The sequence below is a fragment of the Salvelinus sp. IW2-2015 genome, unplaced genomic scaffold (assembly GCF_002910315.2).
Source record: "Salvelinus sp. IW2-2015 unplaced genomic scaffold, ASM291031v2 Un_scaffold1349, whole genome shotgun sequence".
In the NCBI taxonomy this organism is placed as follows: Eukaryota; Metazoa; Chordata; class Actinopteri; order Salmoniformes; family Salmonidae; genus Salvelinus; species Salvelinus sp. IW2-2015.
The window spans coordinates 10,563-24,883 of record NW_019942853.1 but is presented as its reverse complement, the minus strand read 5'-3'; the positions used below and the strand labels follow the sequence as shown (position 1 = coordinate 24,883).

General features: G+C 41.9%; 2 protein-coding genes across 6 annotated transcripts; both read right to left on the bottom strand.

Moving 5' to 3' along the window:
• Nucleotides 1–3: 3 nt before the first annotated feature.
• On the bottom strand, nt 4–3,911 carry dnaaf4 (dynein axonemal assembly factor 4). Of its 5 annotated transcripts, none has more exons than XM_024137933.2 (9): nt 3,692–3,911; nt 3,416–3,563; nt 2,601–2,752; nt 2,312–2,528; nt 2,065–2,210; nt 1,307–1,416; nt 1,064–1,217; nt 839–944; nt 4–263 (listed from the first exon to the last, which is right to left on the bottom strand). In XM_024137933.2, exons 1-9 carry the CDS (start codon nt 3,812–3,814, stop codon nt 151–153), a joined length of 1,269 nt encoding a protein of 422 aa, XP_023993701.1. In that variant the 5' UTR covers nt 3,815–3,911; the 3' UTR covers nt 4–150. The 5 variants fall into 5 exon arrangements, with proteins under 5 accessions (XP_023993701.1, XP_023993702.1, XP_023993703.1 ...); XM_024137934.2 differs by having other exon boundaries at nt 2,601–2,734; XM_024137935.2 differs by having other exon boundaries at nt 151–263; nt 885–944.
• Nucleotides 3,912–9,252: 5,341 nt separating this feature from the next.
• Nucleotides 9,253–14,321, bottom strand: LOC112070512 (pygopus homolog 1). The gene is made up of 3 exons (XM_024137924.2): nt 14,156–14,321; nt 12,412–12,497; nt 9,253–12,155 (listed from the first exon to the last, which is right to left on the bottom strand). Exons 1-3 carry the CDS (start codon nt 14,202–14,204, stop codon nt 10,953–10,955), a joined length of 1,338 nt encoding a protein of 445 aa, XP_023993692.1. The 5' UTR covers nt 14,205–14,321; the 3' UTR covers nt 9,253–10,952.

The window sequence follows — 14,321 nt, the reverse complement described above, 5'->3', positions numbered from 1 at the left end:
GAGCAAGTTACAATGTTTGACTTTTTTATTGTATCACTATAAACACATTAGGCTACACTGAACAGGTAGGCTATCAGCATTCATTGTAATGTTCCTCATTGCAAAAATATATATGAATGTATTAAAAAAAATATACATATATATATATATTCATTCGGGACAGGGTGCACTCCCTTGGATGATTTGTCTGATTTTGTGTGTGTCAGCTTGTAGAGTTTCATTTTGAGGATCAATTGTCAAAGCAGCCTGGTAATCTTGAAGACCTATGAAAATATTTCCAAGAGAAAAAAAGTTTAGCTGACTGCACCAGCCATGGTAGGCATAGGCTGCTAAACCAGCTATCCCTACTTCCTAGCCTAGGATATCCACAGCTGCATTATTTCAGTCACAAGGCCAGTCGGCTTTTCATTCTGGGCAGAACAAACAAAATAATCTACTTTTTAGCCAGCAGAGGTCAGTGTTACAGAGGGTAAAGTACAAAACACCCATCTCTGGGGCTACAGTACATAATCTTTACATTGTTTTTAAAATTTAACTAGGCAAGTCAATTAAGAACAAATTCTTATTTACAATTACAGCCTACACCGGACAACGCTGGGCCAATTGTGCGCCGCCCTATGGGACTCTCAATCCTGGCCGGTTGTGATACAGCCTGGATTCGAACCAGGGTGTCTGTAGTGACACTTCTAGCACTGAGATGCAGTGTATTGTGCAAATTATTCTCTTTTTTGCATTTCACTTGTCCAAGTATGAATAACAATGAGATCTAAAACTAAAATAGAAAGTGCCAAGGGGAGCCATATAGCTTGAGAAATGCCCTTGTTGATGTTGCACAGACCTTCAGTATAGAGCTCCAGTTCACAAAAAGCTGTGCCTCGTCTTACATGAGCTCTTGTTCTGGCACTTGCATTGGCAGCCACGGGTGGCGTCAACAGATCAAGTGCCTGCAATGAAAGATTGTGTGTATGAAGAAACATTGTAATGTCATGTTCTATACAACAATCTCTTTTACCAATGCTGTTGAGTAAAAGGAAACATTTACACAAGGAAAATGAATACTGACCCAAGAGGAATCCTCAATGGCTTTATGAAGATTCCTTAGTTTCAAGTGACAAGCAGAACGGTTTGAATATATGGTAGGAATCTTTCTGTTAAGCTTTATGGCAAGGCTGTAAGCATTGATCGCAGCCAAGTAGTTACCTGTTGCAAACAATTTGCTGAAAAACATGGAGGGAAGACATTTAATATTAACGCTATGCTTCAATGTTCTTATGATCACTGATTTTGACAAGATTAGCCTACTTACTCTCCTTTCTCCTTTAACCAGTCAGGGTTCCTCTCTTCTTCTGTCAGGTCCTTCAGCTCTGCCAGGTCTGCATGTATTGCCCTTCTGGCCTCGGCCTGCTTCTGAAGCCACTGTTCCAAAAGAACACATTCATATGATTGGGTTGGCTTGATAAAATGTAAAAGAATTAAACACAACATGATGCTACCTCCCAATATGGAACCGAGAATGGACAAACGCATCCCGTGCTCATAGCTTAAAGTAAAGACAAAGCAATCAATACCCATACTTAAAGGGAAATTCCACCACTTTTCATTATCTCCGGCAGAATACCAGCATTTACATAAGTGAAAATGGCGCATTTCTAAGTTTAAGTTAAAATGTTCTACCCGACGTCATAATCAAAAAGTGAAAACATTTTAAAAACAGTGATTTTCAAACAATGCGATTCCCAGTGACGTGGGGAGAAAGAATATACCTTCCCTCTGGCAAGAAACTCGTTGAAGGTTTTGAAAATCTGTTTTTCTGACTTTTAATCCTACCCTGTGATGTCACAGAGAAGCATTTTTAGGACAGTTCTTATTATCTTTTTAACCACAGATGATAGAAACGTGCTATTTTAACATACAGTATGTATACACTGGTATGGTGCTGCAGATAATGGATATGAGGTTGAAAAGTGGCGGAATTGCCCTTTAATAAACCACAGTTCCAAAGATTCACTGATGAAAAAACCTGGTTAATACTTGAAAGTGGAAAGGGAAAAAATGAGTTTACACCTCTTCCTCCTCTGGTACTCTTGATTCTCGTAGGGCCGTGGGAAACACTCGTGGTGTGAACTTGATTTGAATGTTGCCTGTGGATCTTGGAGCTGGCAAATCCACCTGTTTTTTCTTGCTGATTGATTGAACACTGTTTTTCTGATCTATGTAAGAAACAAGCAGATATTTATTATGGAATACTCAACATATCAACAAACTTATGATTGCAGAATGTACAATTCGATTGTACCATAGTTTTATTTACCATGCTTGACCTTGCATTGGTCTGATGTTCTGGGTACATGTATCTTTTCCGATTTGCTTTGTTTGTCAACCTTGATTCTCTGACTTTGTAGCTTTAGTTGTGCCTCCTCCTCTGCTATTTGTCTCTGCTTCAGTTTCCATGCCTCCAACTGTGCTGTTGCTTTCTCACATTCATCATCCTTCATTTTCTGGATCTTGGCTCTCCCCTCTTCTTCAAGCTGACAATATAAAATAAATGAAGATGTATTCTTTGCACAAATTTCAGAGAATATATTTTACAAGTGTATCACCTTCATCATGGTCTCCAGTGCATATTTTCTTTCTTCTTGTGTTTTCGTGGCTTTGGCTTTCGACTCAGCAGCAAGCTTTTCCTGGGCTTTCAAGAGTGCTCTTTCCCTGATCTCTCTCGATTTGTCTTTGTCATCTAAAACAGATACACACACTAACAAGAGCCTTATAATATCTTCTTTGTGTAATAATACCAATCAGGGTCAAATGTAATACATACAATTAAGTTGTAAAATACTGTGACTACTTTGCATAATGTATTGCAGCTACTTTATACCATGGCGTTGTTGAATAGTTGTTTCTGATTATCTTAAGGGCATTCTAGAGCGTGCATTATTTCCCTATAAGGCATGGTATATCAGCAGGGTAGAATTCAATTGCTTTAGTTTATTCTTACAAGTTCTATGTTTGAGCTGCTTTTGAAAGTAAAAGTAGAATTGAAAACATTGGCATGAATTCGATTTCAATAATAGCAAGCTAGGACTGATGGTTTGGTTAGCTAAACTAACAAGTCTGTTTGTTTGGTTACCAAGGCAACTACTGTAGCTAGACTATCTAGTAAACTTACTAGCTACTTCAGTGGATGTTGGAACACATTTCCAGCAAAGGTATAGCCATGGTATAAAAGGGATAATCAACCCGGGGCTCTCTATGCGTTCTCTTGAAAATAATGCAACTCCATGGAAGGTTTATTCCACTCTGCTAACGCGTCTTCCATGTCATTCATTATTTTGAAATGCATAGCCAGCCCCTCGTTGATTATCGCTTACATAGGTAATTAGACTAATATCTATATTGCTGTTAGCTAATGACTTACTGTTATTAATCACAAGGTGTTCCCACAGTCTCTCCTTCTTTTTCTGCAATGTGAAAACTGCAACTCCATTTCCAATTTTTGCTGTGCTTTTGTCATCATCTATCGGCTCAGACAGGAAGGCTTCAAATAAAAACGGGGGGAAATGTACCTAAGATGGAGGCAAACCAAAGCAAACTGATTACCAAAGCAATTGCCCATCTACTACTGTTGTTAACATTTAGGTAGGTACTAGTTAACGTTAGCTAGCTAGCTTTGGGGTGTTTCCAAAAAACTTACCTTCAGATATTCGTCTGTGGAAAAGATATCTACTTTCCCAACCTTTACTCCTTTTAATGGTACATTTATGTAAACAATCATTTCTGTCTGTGTCCATGTGTAATCTTTGACAATCAAAGGCATTTCAAACCAATTTATAGTTAACTTTGAGTTGTTAAATTGCTGTGAGTGTGTGGTGGTAGCTACAACTTTGGCAGTTGCCAAGGAAGAAGTAAAGTTGTTTCCGCGAACGATTGGTGTACTTCCTGTCTCAAAGTTTATCGTCAGTTAAAGGGCCACTGCCAGGCCAAACTGCTTACAGATCCGAGAGCCCAGCTCGACTTGAAGGGTTGAAGCAAAGAATATCTGACAGTTCTAAATGTTCTGATGTCGTGTTCCTAGTGCTCTAAGGGGCTATTTTTGAAGGTCTGTTTTGAAGGTGTAAATCTGATAGCCCAACATTTTCAAACATGAAAGCGAAGACACAATTTCAAAGTTGTATTTATTAAAATAAGTTTTGCAATAAAATCTTTGTTAATTTAGAAAAAGAGTTTGTGGCATTTGTAATATTAGTGCATACATTCATTTATAAACATTTACATTTACATTTAAGTCATTTAGCGGAGCGACTTACAAATTGGTGCATTCACCTTATGAGATCCAGTGGAACAACCACTTTACAATAGTGCATCTATCTCTTTTAAGGGGGGGTTAGAAGGATTACTTTATCCTATCCTAGGTATTCCTTAAAGAGGTGGGGTTTCAGGTGTCTCCGGAAGGTGGTGATTGACTCCGCTGACCTGGAGTCGTGAGGGAGTTTGTTCCACCATTGGGGTGCCAGAGCAGCGAACAGTTTTGACTGGGCTGAGCGGGAACTGTACTTCCTCAGAGGTAGGGAGGCGAGCAGCCAGAGGTGGATGAACGCAGTGCCCTTGTTTGGGTGTAGGGCCTGATCAGAGCCTGAAGGTACGGAGGTGCCGTTCCCCTCACAGCTCCGTAGGCAAGCACCATGGTCTTGTAGCGGATGCGAGCTTCAACTGGAAGCCAGTGGAGAGAGCGGAGGAGCGGGAGGGGTGACGTGAGAGAACTTGGGAAGGTTGAACACCAGACGGGCTGCGGCGTTCTGGATGAGTTTGTAGGGGTTTAATGGAACAGGCAGGGAGCCCAGCCAACAGCGAGTTGCAGTAATCCAGACGGGAGATGACAAGTGCCTGATTAGGACCTGCGCCGCTTCCTGTGTGAGGCAGGGTCGTACTCTGCGAATGTTGTAGAGCATGAACCTACAGGAGCGGGTCACCGCCTGTTTGATGTATTGAGAACGACAGGGTGTTGTCCAGGATCACGCCAAGGTTCTTAAGCACTCTGGGAGGAGGACACAATGGAGTTGTCAACCGTGATGGCGAGATCATGGAACGGGCAGTCCTTCCCCGGGAGGAAGAGCAGCTCCGTCTTGCCGAGGTTCAGCTTGAGGGGGTGATCTGTCATCCACACTGATATGTCTGCCAGACATTGCAGAGATGCGATTCGCCACCGGTTATCAGAGGGGGAAAGGAGAGATTAAGGTAATGAATGTCTACATTGGCCCTCATCATCTACAGCCAATAACGGCACTCTAGATGTCACATGCACGGGGCCTGGAATGTAGCAACTTTGTTTACAAGCCCCAGTAGGTGGCGATCATGGGGCGGAATTCGCTCCTTACGTCGTCGCGTTATACGATGGATCCGACGTGTGCGCAAGCTCATAAGTAGAGGTTAGGTCGTGTGTCGGAGCTAGTAGTAAAACATTGGCTAGTGTGTCGTCTGCTAGCAATGATTAGGAGAACCATGTTTGAGGATATTGACAGAAGCCAAGGACTTGGTTATAGCAGAATAGGAGAGGGCCTAGAACAGGAGCCCTAGGGGACACCAGTGGTGAGAGCAACGTGGTGCCGGAGACAGATTCTCGCCACGCCCACCTGTAGGAGCACCTGTCAGGATAGGACGCAATCCAAGCGTGGGCCGCGCCGGAGATGCCCAACTCGGAGAGGGTGGAGAGGAGGATCTGATGGTTCACAGTATCAAAGGGCAGCCGATAGGTCTAGAAGGATGAGAGCAGAGGAGAGAGAGTTAGCTTTAGCAGTGCGGAGCGCCTCCGTGACACAGGAGAAGAGCAGTCTCAGTGAATGACTAGTCTTGAAACCTGACTGATTGGATCAAGAAGGTCATTCTGAGAGAGATAGCAGGAGAGCTGGCCGAAGGAGCGCACGTTCAAGAGTTTTGGAGAGAAAAGAAAGAAGGGATACTGGTCTGTAGTTGTTGACATCGGAGGGATCGAGTGTAGGGTTTTCAGAAGGGGTGCAACTCTCGCTCTCTTGAAGACGGAAGGGACGTAGCCAGCGGTCACAGGATGAGTTGATGAGCGAGGTGAGGTAAGGGAGAAGGTCTCCGGAAATGGTCTGGAGAAGAGAGGAGGGGATAGGGTCAAGCGGGCAGGTTGTTGGGCCGCCGGCCGTCACAAGACGCGAGATTTCATCTGGAGAGAGAGGGGAAAGAGGTCAAAAGCACAGGGTAGGGCAGTGTGAGCAGAACCAGCGGTGTCGTTTGACTTAGCAAACAGGATCGGATGTCGTCGACCTTCTTTTCAAAATGGTTGACGAAGTCATCCGCAGAGAGGGAGGGGGAGGAGGATTCAGGAGAGAGGAGAAGGTGGCAAAGAGCTTCCTAGGGTTAGAGGCAGATGCTTGGAATTTAGAGTGGTAGAAAGTGGCTTTAGCAGCAGAGACAGAAGAGGAGAATGTGGAGAGGAGGGAGTGAAAGGATGCCAGGTCCGCAGGGAGGCGAGTTTTCCTCCATTTCCGCTCGGCTGCCCGGAGCCCTGTTCTGAAGAACAGAATACAAAACAAATTAACAAATGAAGCTTTAGGTCATTGAAGAAATGAAACCATATTGTTCATGTTACAGAGGCTCATATCTAATCTATTACCAGACCTCGCAATGGAGCCCTGTTTGCCATTTTTTTTATACCTCTGCACAATTTTCATAAAACCACAATCAAATTGTTGTAACTATGAGTGAAATTAACATTTGAGCTCATGTACCGGTACATTCAATATCCTAAAGGTAATATAATCAGGTGCTCATTTGAAAATGATATCCTTTTTGGTGGCCAATCGATGTGGGAAAATACAAATACTTAATGTGCATGTACAATGAACATACATGTTATTCATACATTACATTTACTAATAAACAACATTTGAAAATGTCAAGAAAATAAGGCATCTGGTGTCAATCATCTAGTATGAAAAAATGAGCTTGAAAATCAAGCTAACTGCACTTTGCAAACAACGAGATATGTAAGTGGAGTTGTTATTCTGTAAGGAATGTACTTCTGAAATGAAATAAAATTTTGGTACATGACCATTTTTGTGTTAAATCTAACCATTATCAATTAATTAGGAATAGGGTAATAATATATTATTCCTATAAACATTATCAATATTTTGATCACACAATATTCAGCCTCATCACAAATGGCTAATAAATTAACAGTCAACAACATACAAATGCAGTTTTTTCACTTGATATATTAAGCAAAATATCTGTTAGTGATGATGTATCAAAACACTTAAGGCTGTTGATCCTGATGTTAGCACCGAATCAACAGTAAATATTAACTGCTTGTTCATAGCAGATCTAAAAGGAAGCAAACATTGATACAATTACATTATACAAAATTGAGCACAGTACTGTATACATTCACAATGCCACATTGAGTAGTTTAAAAAGTTGTTGAGTAGTTTTGATTTTGTTTATAGAAGATTTAGATTTTTGTTTTTAAATAACTGACAATATGAAAACTAATCTTTGAACAATATCAACTACCAATATTTATGTCTGATGGGCCGAAGCCTAAACTTGAGCAATGTCCTCCCATAGAAAGTAGGCGGGATATATTTATTATAAACTCAGCAAAAAAAGAAACATCCTCTCACTGTCAACTGCGTTTATTTTCAGCAAACTTAACATGTGTGAATATTTGTATGAACATAACAAGATTCAACAATTGAGGCATAAACTGAACAAGTTCCACAGACATGTGACTAACAGAAATGGAATAATGTGTCCCTGAACAAAGGGGGGGTCAAAAGTAACAGTCAGTATCTGTTGTGGCCACCAGCTGCTTTAAGTACTGCAGTGCATCTCCTCCTCATGGACTGCACCAGATTTGCCAGTTCTTGCTGTGAGATGTTACCCCACTCTTCCACCAAGGCACCTGCAAGTTCCCGGACATTTCTGGGGGGAATGGCCCTAGCCCTCACCCTCCGATCCAACAGGTCCCAGACGTGCTCAATGGGATTGAGATCCGGGCTCTTCGCTGGCCATGGCAGAACACTGACATTTCTTTCTTGCAGGAAATCACGTACAGAACAGGCAGTATGGCTGGTGGCATTGTCATGCTGCAGGGTCATGTCAGGATGAGCCTACAGGAAGGGTACCACATGAGGGAGGAGGATGTCTTCCCTGTACCGCACAGCGTTGAGATTGCCTGCTATGACAACAAGCTCAGTCCGATGATGCTGTGACACACCGCCTCAGACCATGACGGACCCTCCACCTCCAAATCAATCCCGCTCCAGAGTACAGGCCTCTGTGTAACACTCATTCCTTCGACGATAAACGCGAATCCGACCATCCCCCCCTGGTGAGACAAAACCGTCCTGGTGAGACAAAACAGTCCTGTCTGGTCCAGCGACGGTGGGTTTGTGCCCATGGGCGACGTTGTTGCCGGTGATGTCTGGTGAGGACCTGCCTTACAACAGGCCTACAAGCTCTCAGTCCAGACTCTCTCAGGCTATTGCGGACAGTCTGAGCACTGATGAAGGGATTGTGCGTTCCTGGTGTAACTTGGCAGTTGTTGTTGCCATCCTGTACCTGTCCCGCAGGTGTGATGTTCAGATGTACCGATCCTGTGCAGGTGTTGTTACACGTGGTCTGCCACTGCGAGGACGATCAGCTGTCCGCCCTGTCTCCCTGTAGTGCTGTCACAGTACGGATATTGCAATTTATTGCCCTGGCCAAATCTGCAGTTCTCATGCCTCCTTGCAGCATGCCTAAGGCACGTTCACACAAATGAGCAGGGACCCTGGGCATCTTTCTTTTGGTGTTTTTCAGAGTCAGTAGAAAGTCTTCTTTAGTGTCCTAAGTTTTCATAACTGTGACCTTAATTGCCTACTGTCTGTAAGCTGTTAGTGGCTTAATGACCGGTCCACAGGTGCATGTTCATTAATTGTTTATGGTTCATTGAACAAGCATGGGAAACAGTGTTTAAACCCTTTACAATGAAGATCTGTGAAGTTATTTGGATTTTTACGAATTATCTTTGAAAGACAGGGTCCTGAAAAAGGGAAAACAATTTTTTTGCTGAGTTAACATTTTGAAAATAGTTGAATCACAATATCGAACTTAATGAAAAGTTCTCCAATCAATAAGACAAATCTACATGAGAAAAGCAAACAATTTGAAAATATATTTAGTTTACTTTAAGCTACTTCTAAAACTGCCTTCCCTAGTAGCAAAAATGGAAGCCATGCTTGAAACTATAATTTGACAAAGAAGTTTATTTTGAACCAAGGTTATTTTCCCTTTATGCAGTAAGCATGTCTCTTTAGTACTAATTATCATATTATTTTACCTTTCCAAAATGAAAACAAAATATAAAGAAATGTTGATTTAAATGTATCATGTTTGCGCAAAAATAATACAATTAGAGCAAAGCAAACTGCACACATACTAAAAACATTTTTAGAGCATTACATGTCTTTTATATAATAGGTTCATTTAAATGAGCTTAATCTGTATAATGTTTTACAAAGTAACTTCATTAAGGCTCTAAATACATTCAATATCAACAGTTTTTAAAAAACACACATGGATCGTTCCACAAAATGAGTGCCTTTTGCGTCCCTTTGGTATTTTACGTAGAAATTGTGCACCAATATTGAATTTTAAAAGCCTGTTATATTCAAATATGTGCCCTTTTAATATAGACCACATGGTGAATTCAACAAATCAGATTTTTTTATATAAATGAAGACTTGCTAAAGTGCCAAAATTCTGCATTTTGACATGTTCCTCCGTGCACTCTTACTTCCAGGAAGATTTTAACCCACTAAGATTTATCCAAGTTTAAACCATCATTGTAAAGCCCTATTTTTTTTTTTTTTTTTTTGCTTTGACAAAGTCATTTTATGAAGATTATTTAATGTGATTGGTGAATAATTTTAAGGTTAAAAAAAAATGGCCCTCATTTTAAGGTCAACCCTGTTACGTGAACTGAACTTTTGTTTTAACATTGTGAAACGATTCCTTTAAAAAAAAGGAAAAGAAACATTGAATATCTAATAGTAAAATCAGGTGAGCTGGTTCTACTCTTTTTGGCCATTTTCTGGTGTTCTGTGGTGGGAGCATAACACGTCAACCCTGTTACCCATAGATAGATAGATTAAACAGGCAAAAAAAATTGAACATTTATACTTTTTTCTTAAGCTTGCATTCAATTTCCCCTCCCTGTTGCACACACAACTTCCATTTCCCTTGTCACGAGGGGATTTATGGGTGATTTAAGATGACATCTTCAACCCTGTTTTTTTTCTCACCAAGTTATACACCTCAAAAGGCATCGAATTGGTGGAACGACCCACATGTATCGAATCATTTCCCCAAAAAAAATTGCAGATCCAATCCTGGTTGTATAGCATACAGTACAGGTGTTTGGCTTTGGAACACCACTCCAGCTGTGACTGTTTCCCAAAATGTTGATAATCATACTGCTCAAAATCTGTCAAACTATAACAGTAGTTGAAAAAAAATATCTGATTAAAATGTTGAATACGTTTGCATCCGTCAATCAGTTAACCTTTCCGGATAGCTTACTCATACTGATGTTATAATAACTTATATAAACCATAGGCCAGGAAAGTTGAGCGAAACAGTAAGGACCTTGTTAAGAGAATGACATTATTGTGGTCAACATGGCCAATGGTACCTGCCCAAAAATAGGGAATACATATGACATTAAACAGGACTTCAGTCTAGCTCTTGCATCGGTCTAAGCACAGGACAGACACTGCTATCCAAATTATACCAAATGTCAAATAAAACAACAAAATGGTACAAATTTAACCCTTCGTAAACCCTACGTAAAAACGTAAGGAAAAATCACCAACAAAGGAAGTATACCAAAGAAAATAGTATAACCAGCATAAGATTAATAATGTTACTGATGGCTCATATTCGTATCACTCGCTGTTAACTGTTGGCTGCTGCCCTGCTGGCTGCCCTGTTAGCTCCTTTGTTCTATGGAGCTGTGCCCCTTTCTCCTCCATGCAGATGTCACAGCCCCACACTGCCAACACCTCTGCTGTCAACAGGTTATAAGCTGTCTCAGTCATTCCAGTACAAACCCTGTGAAACCATTTTTGACATGAGGCCTCACACAGGATAGCTTCCTGGTCATCATTCACTTCATTCAGGCATACTCCACATGGAAACACAGGCTCCATGGAGGAGTGGCTAGGCCTGTTGGGATGCATCAGTGTCTTATTGATGGCCACACCACCACCTCCATTGCTTCTACTCCGCTCCAGGGGGGCTGCCTCCATGTGCCTGCCTGACTGTGGGGACTTTTTCAGAGAATCATTATTGGGGTGGATGATGCCGTTGATTTTCTCTGTGGTGTTAGGCTGACTTGCAACCTGACAGACCAGGGCGCCTCTATTCTTTGATTTCAGGTCGACAGAGTTTTTCTGACCCATGATCTCCTCTGAGCCATGGCTTCGTTTCCGTGGAGATGTATTCTGGGATGTACTTTTGCTTGACACCACCTCACTCATGTCCTGTTTAGGTGTAGGTGTATTGGACTGGGTAAATCTGTTGTTTTGCTGCTGCCGAGTAAAACCAGGACTAGGGTCCATGCCGGGTTGGGGAGGTGGATTCCCAATTGGATTGACTGCTGATCTAAAGCTCAGGCCCATGTCAGGAGAAGTGCTTTGGGTCACATTATGCAGATGCACCTGATTCAAGTTGTCATGGGGACCTGGTCTAAAAGGCTGATTGGGTGGAAGTGGCATGTTACTGTTGTTGTTGCTTAATGGTGGATGGTTACCGTAATTGGGATTTTCATGGTAACCATAGTTAAAGTCAGGGGGTCGATTGAACCCCATTCCCATTTGAGTCTGGGCAAAAGGGTGGAGCTGGTTTCGTATCTGGTAGGGACCCCTGTAAGAAGATGGCATCCTATTTGGCATGAGGTGGTCCATCCTGGGCAGGCCATAGCCACTGCAGCCAGGGTAGTGCGGGTGGCCAAAATATGGGTTCCCAGAGGACAGAGGCTTGAAAGATGGTGCGTTGTAGTTGTCATCAAAAGGATTGGCAGCCACTAGGTGGTCGGCAGTTCGGTTTGGTGGTGGAGCATACTCAGATAGGGGAGCGAAGAAAGGAGCCTGGGGACACACATGAAAAGGCAATGATAAAGGTAGTTGATACAGAACTATGCAAGCAGCATCAAACACTTTACTATCAACAGCCATTCAGAGAACTTCTCAAAAGTTTGATGAATAAGTGAGCAGTATATTCGTTTTGTCTTGATATAGCATTGTCTGACTGAATGAGGTTGGTCAATATCGGAAACCACAAGATTTTCGACCTATAACAAAGAAGGGAATCTCAGAAAGTCAGACTATTGTGCTGGTATTTTACCTGTGCGTTCGACTTGCACTTTTTCTTGTCTGGGCTATCCAGCAGAACACCCGGCCCTCCTAGATCATCAAGCCCACCATCTCTACCTGAGAAAGAAAACCACAAAACGTTATACAGCCACATAAAATGCAGGTTTCCCATTAAACTACAAGGCACACTTTTCACTCTGACAGACATTGTATAGAAAACTTACTTGTGGCATGCCAATATGTTGAACAACACAGAACTTGTTTAATTTTCTCATGAATGGCTTATTGCCTACACCTTCGTGAAGTACATGTGCACGCAGTGTCAGGACTAAATTATAAGAAAGGCTGGCTGCACACTGTTTTCTTGTAGTTTAACCAAATTTCAATGGTCCAAACTTCTCCATTGAGAAGAATCTAAAATGTTTGGCAGCTTGCTGCCCCTATCACGTTGTCCAAGTTGCCCCTATGATATGCGGCAAGCTGTAAACTCGTGTAACCTAAGTATGGTATAGTCAGTATACTTGGTAACCAGAATCAAATTACCAGTACTCAGCAGTAGCCTCCCCTCCTCTCCTCTCCAGGGTATATTACCACAATAGATCAATACAGTAGAACTCTGTACCTAACCCCTTTAAAGTAGTGCACTAAATAGGCAATAGGATGCCATTTGGGGCCTAACACTGGTCTATAGAGCTCCTGACAGCCTCCCAGTCTTCATACACGGTCGATAACCAACATCCTCCTAAAGGCTCCTCAAGGATGCAAAGGTACATTAAAGGCTCAATCACAAAGAAGTGTTGGATTGTTATGCCACTACAATGGCTGGTATCTATTATCTACTAGGTCGGGTGGGGGGTCATACTGGCCTGGTATCTACTGGGTATGGGGGTCATATTGGCCTGGTATCTATTATCTACTGGGTCTGGGGGGGGTCATACTGACCTGTTATCTATTGGGTCTGGGGGTCATACTGGCCTGGTATCTATTATATATTGGGTCTGGGGGTCATACTGGTCTGGTATCTATTATCTACTGGGTCTGGGGATCATACTGGCCTGGTATCTATTATATTATCTACTGGGTCTGGGGGGTCATCCTGGCCTCTTATCTATTAGCCTATACACACAGCTCTGTAAATATGTCAAACATGTAACAGTTTTTCAATGCTATTAAAACCACCCAAATCTTCTCCTTTGGTGGGCTAGTTTGTGTAATTGTTATAAAAATAAATAAATTGCAAAACAGTAGGCTAGCTCTTGTATGATAGCCTACAGTAGACTACTGGCGCATGTGTTGAATGATCATCAATGTTTTCAATTTCTGTAGCCTATATTTTGTTGTTATAAATAAATAGGGCCTACAGTTTATGCAACATAATTTGTCCCACAGAGATAAAACAGACAGTCGGTTAACTAAATGCACTTCATATATCGTTCACCGCAATAAGAAAACGTCAGCTGGCTACATAAAAAAAAAAAAAAACTTCGTGGCAGTTCCAAATTTGCGAACACATTCCGACAGTGAAAGTTTTGTTGAACTTTCCACGTCAGCAAGGAAAATAGGATTTGGATAGTTTACGATATTTTTTTCAACTGAAAGAGCCAGCGCTGTCTATTTATTTTGAGTTTCATTCAACACTTCAAAGGCCTTGAGGTAGGCCGATAAGCTCCTTCAACGTCGTAATTATGGTCGAGACTTGTGTGCAGCGTATCGTGCCCCCACAGACAGCAACATACCACGCGCAGGAAGGGAAAAATATCGAAAACGCGCATTACCTCGGGTTCTTTTGAGCGAGAAGGTATCTTTATCCTGTTCTTTTGACATTACAGAGCTTCTTACATGACTTAAACGTGCATAATTGTGCTGAAAAGGTAACAGTACCCGACCGCTCTCTCCCCCCAGGAGCAATCACAACTATCTGTGTGACGAGGAAAGCTGCAA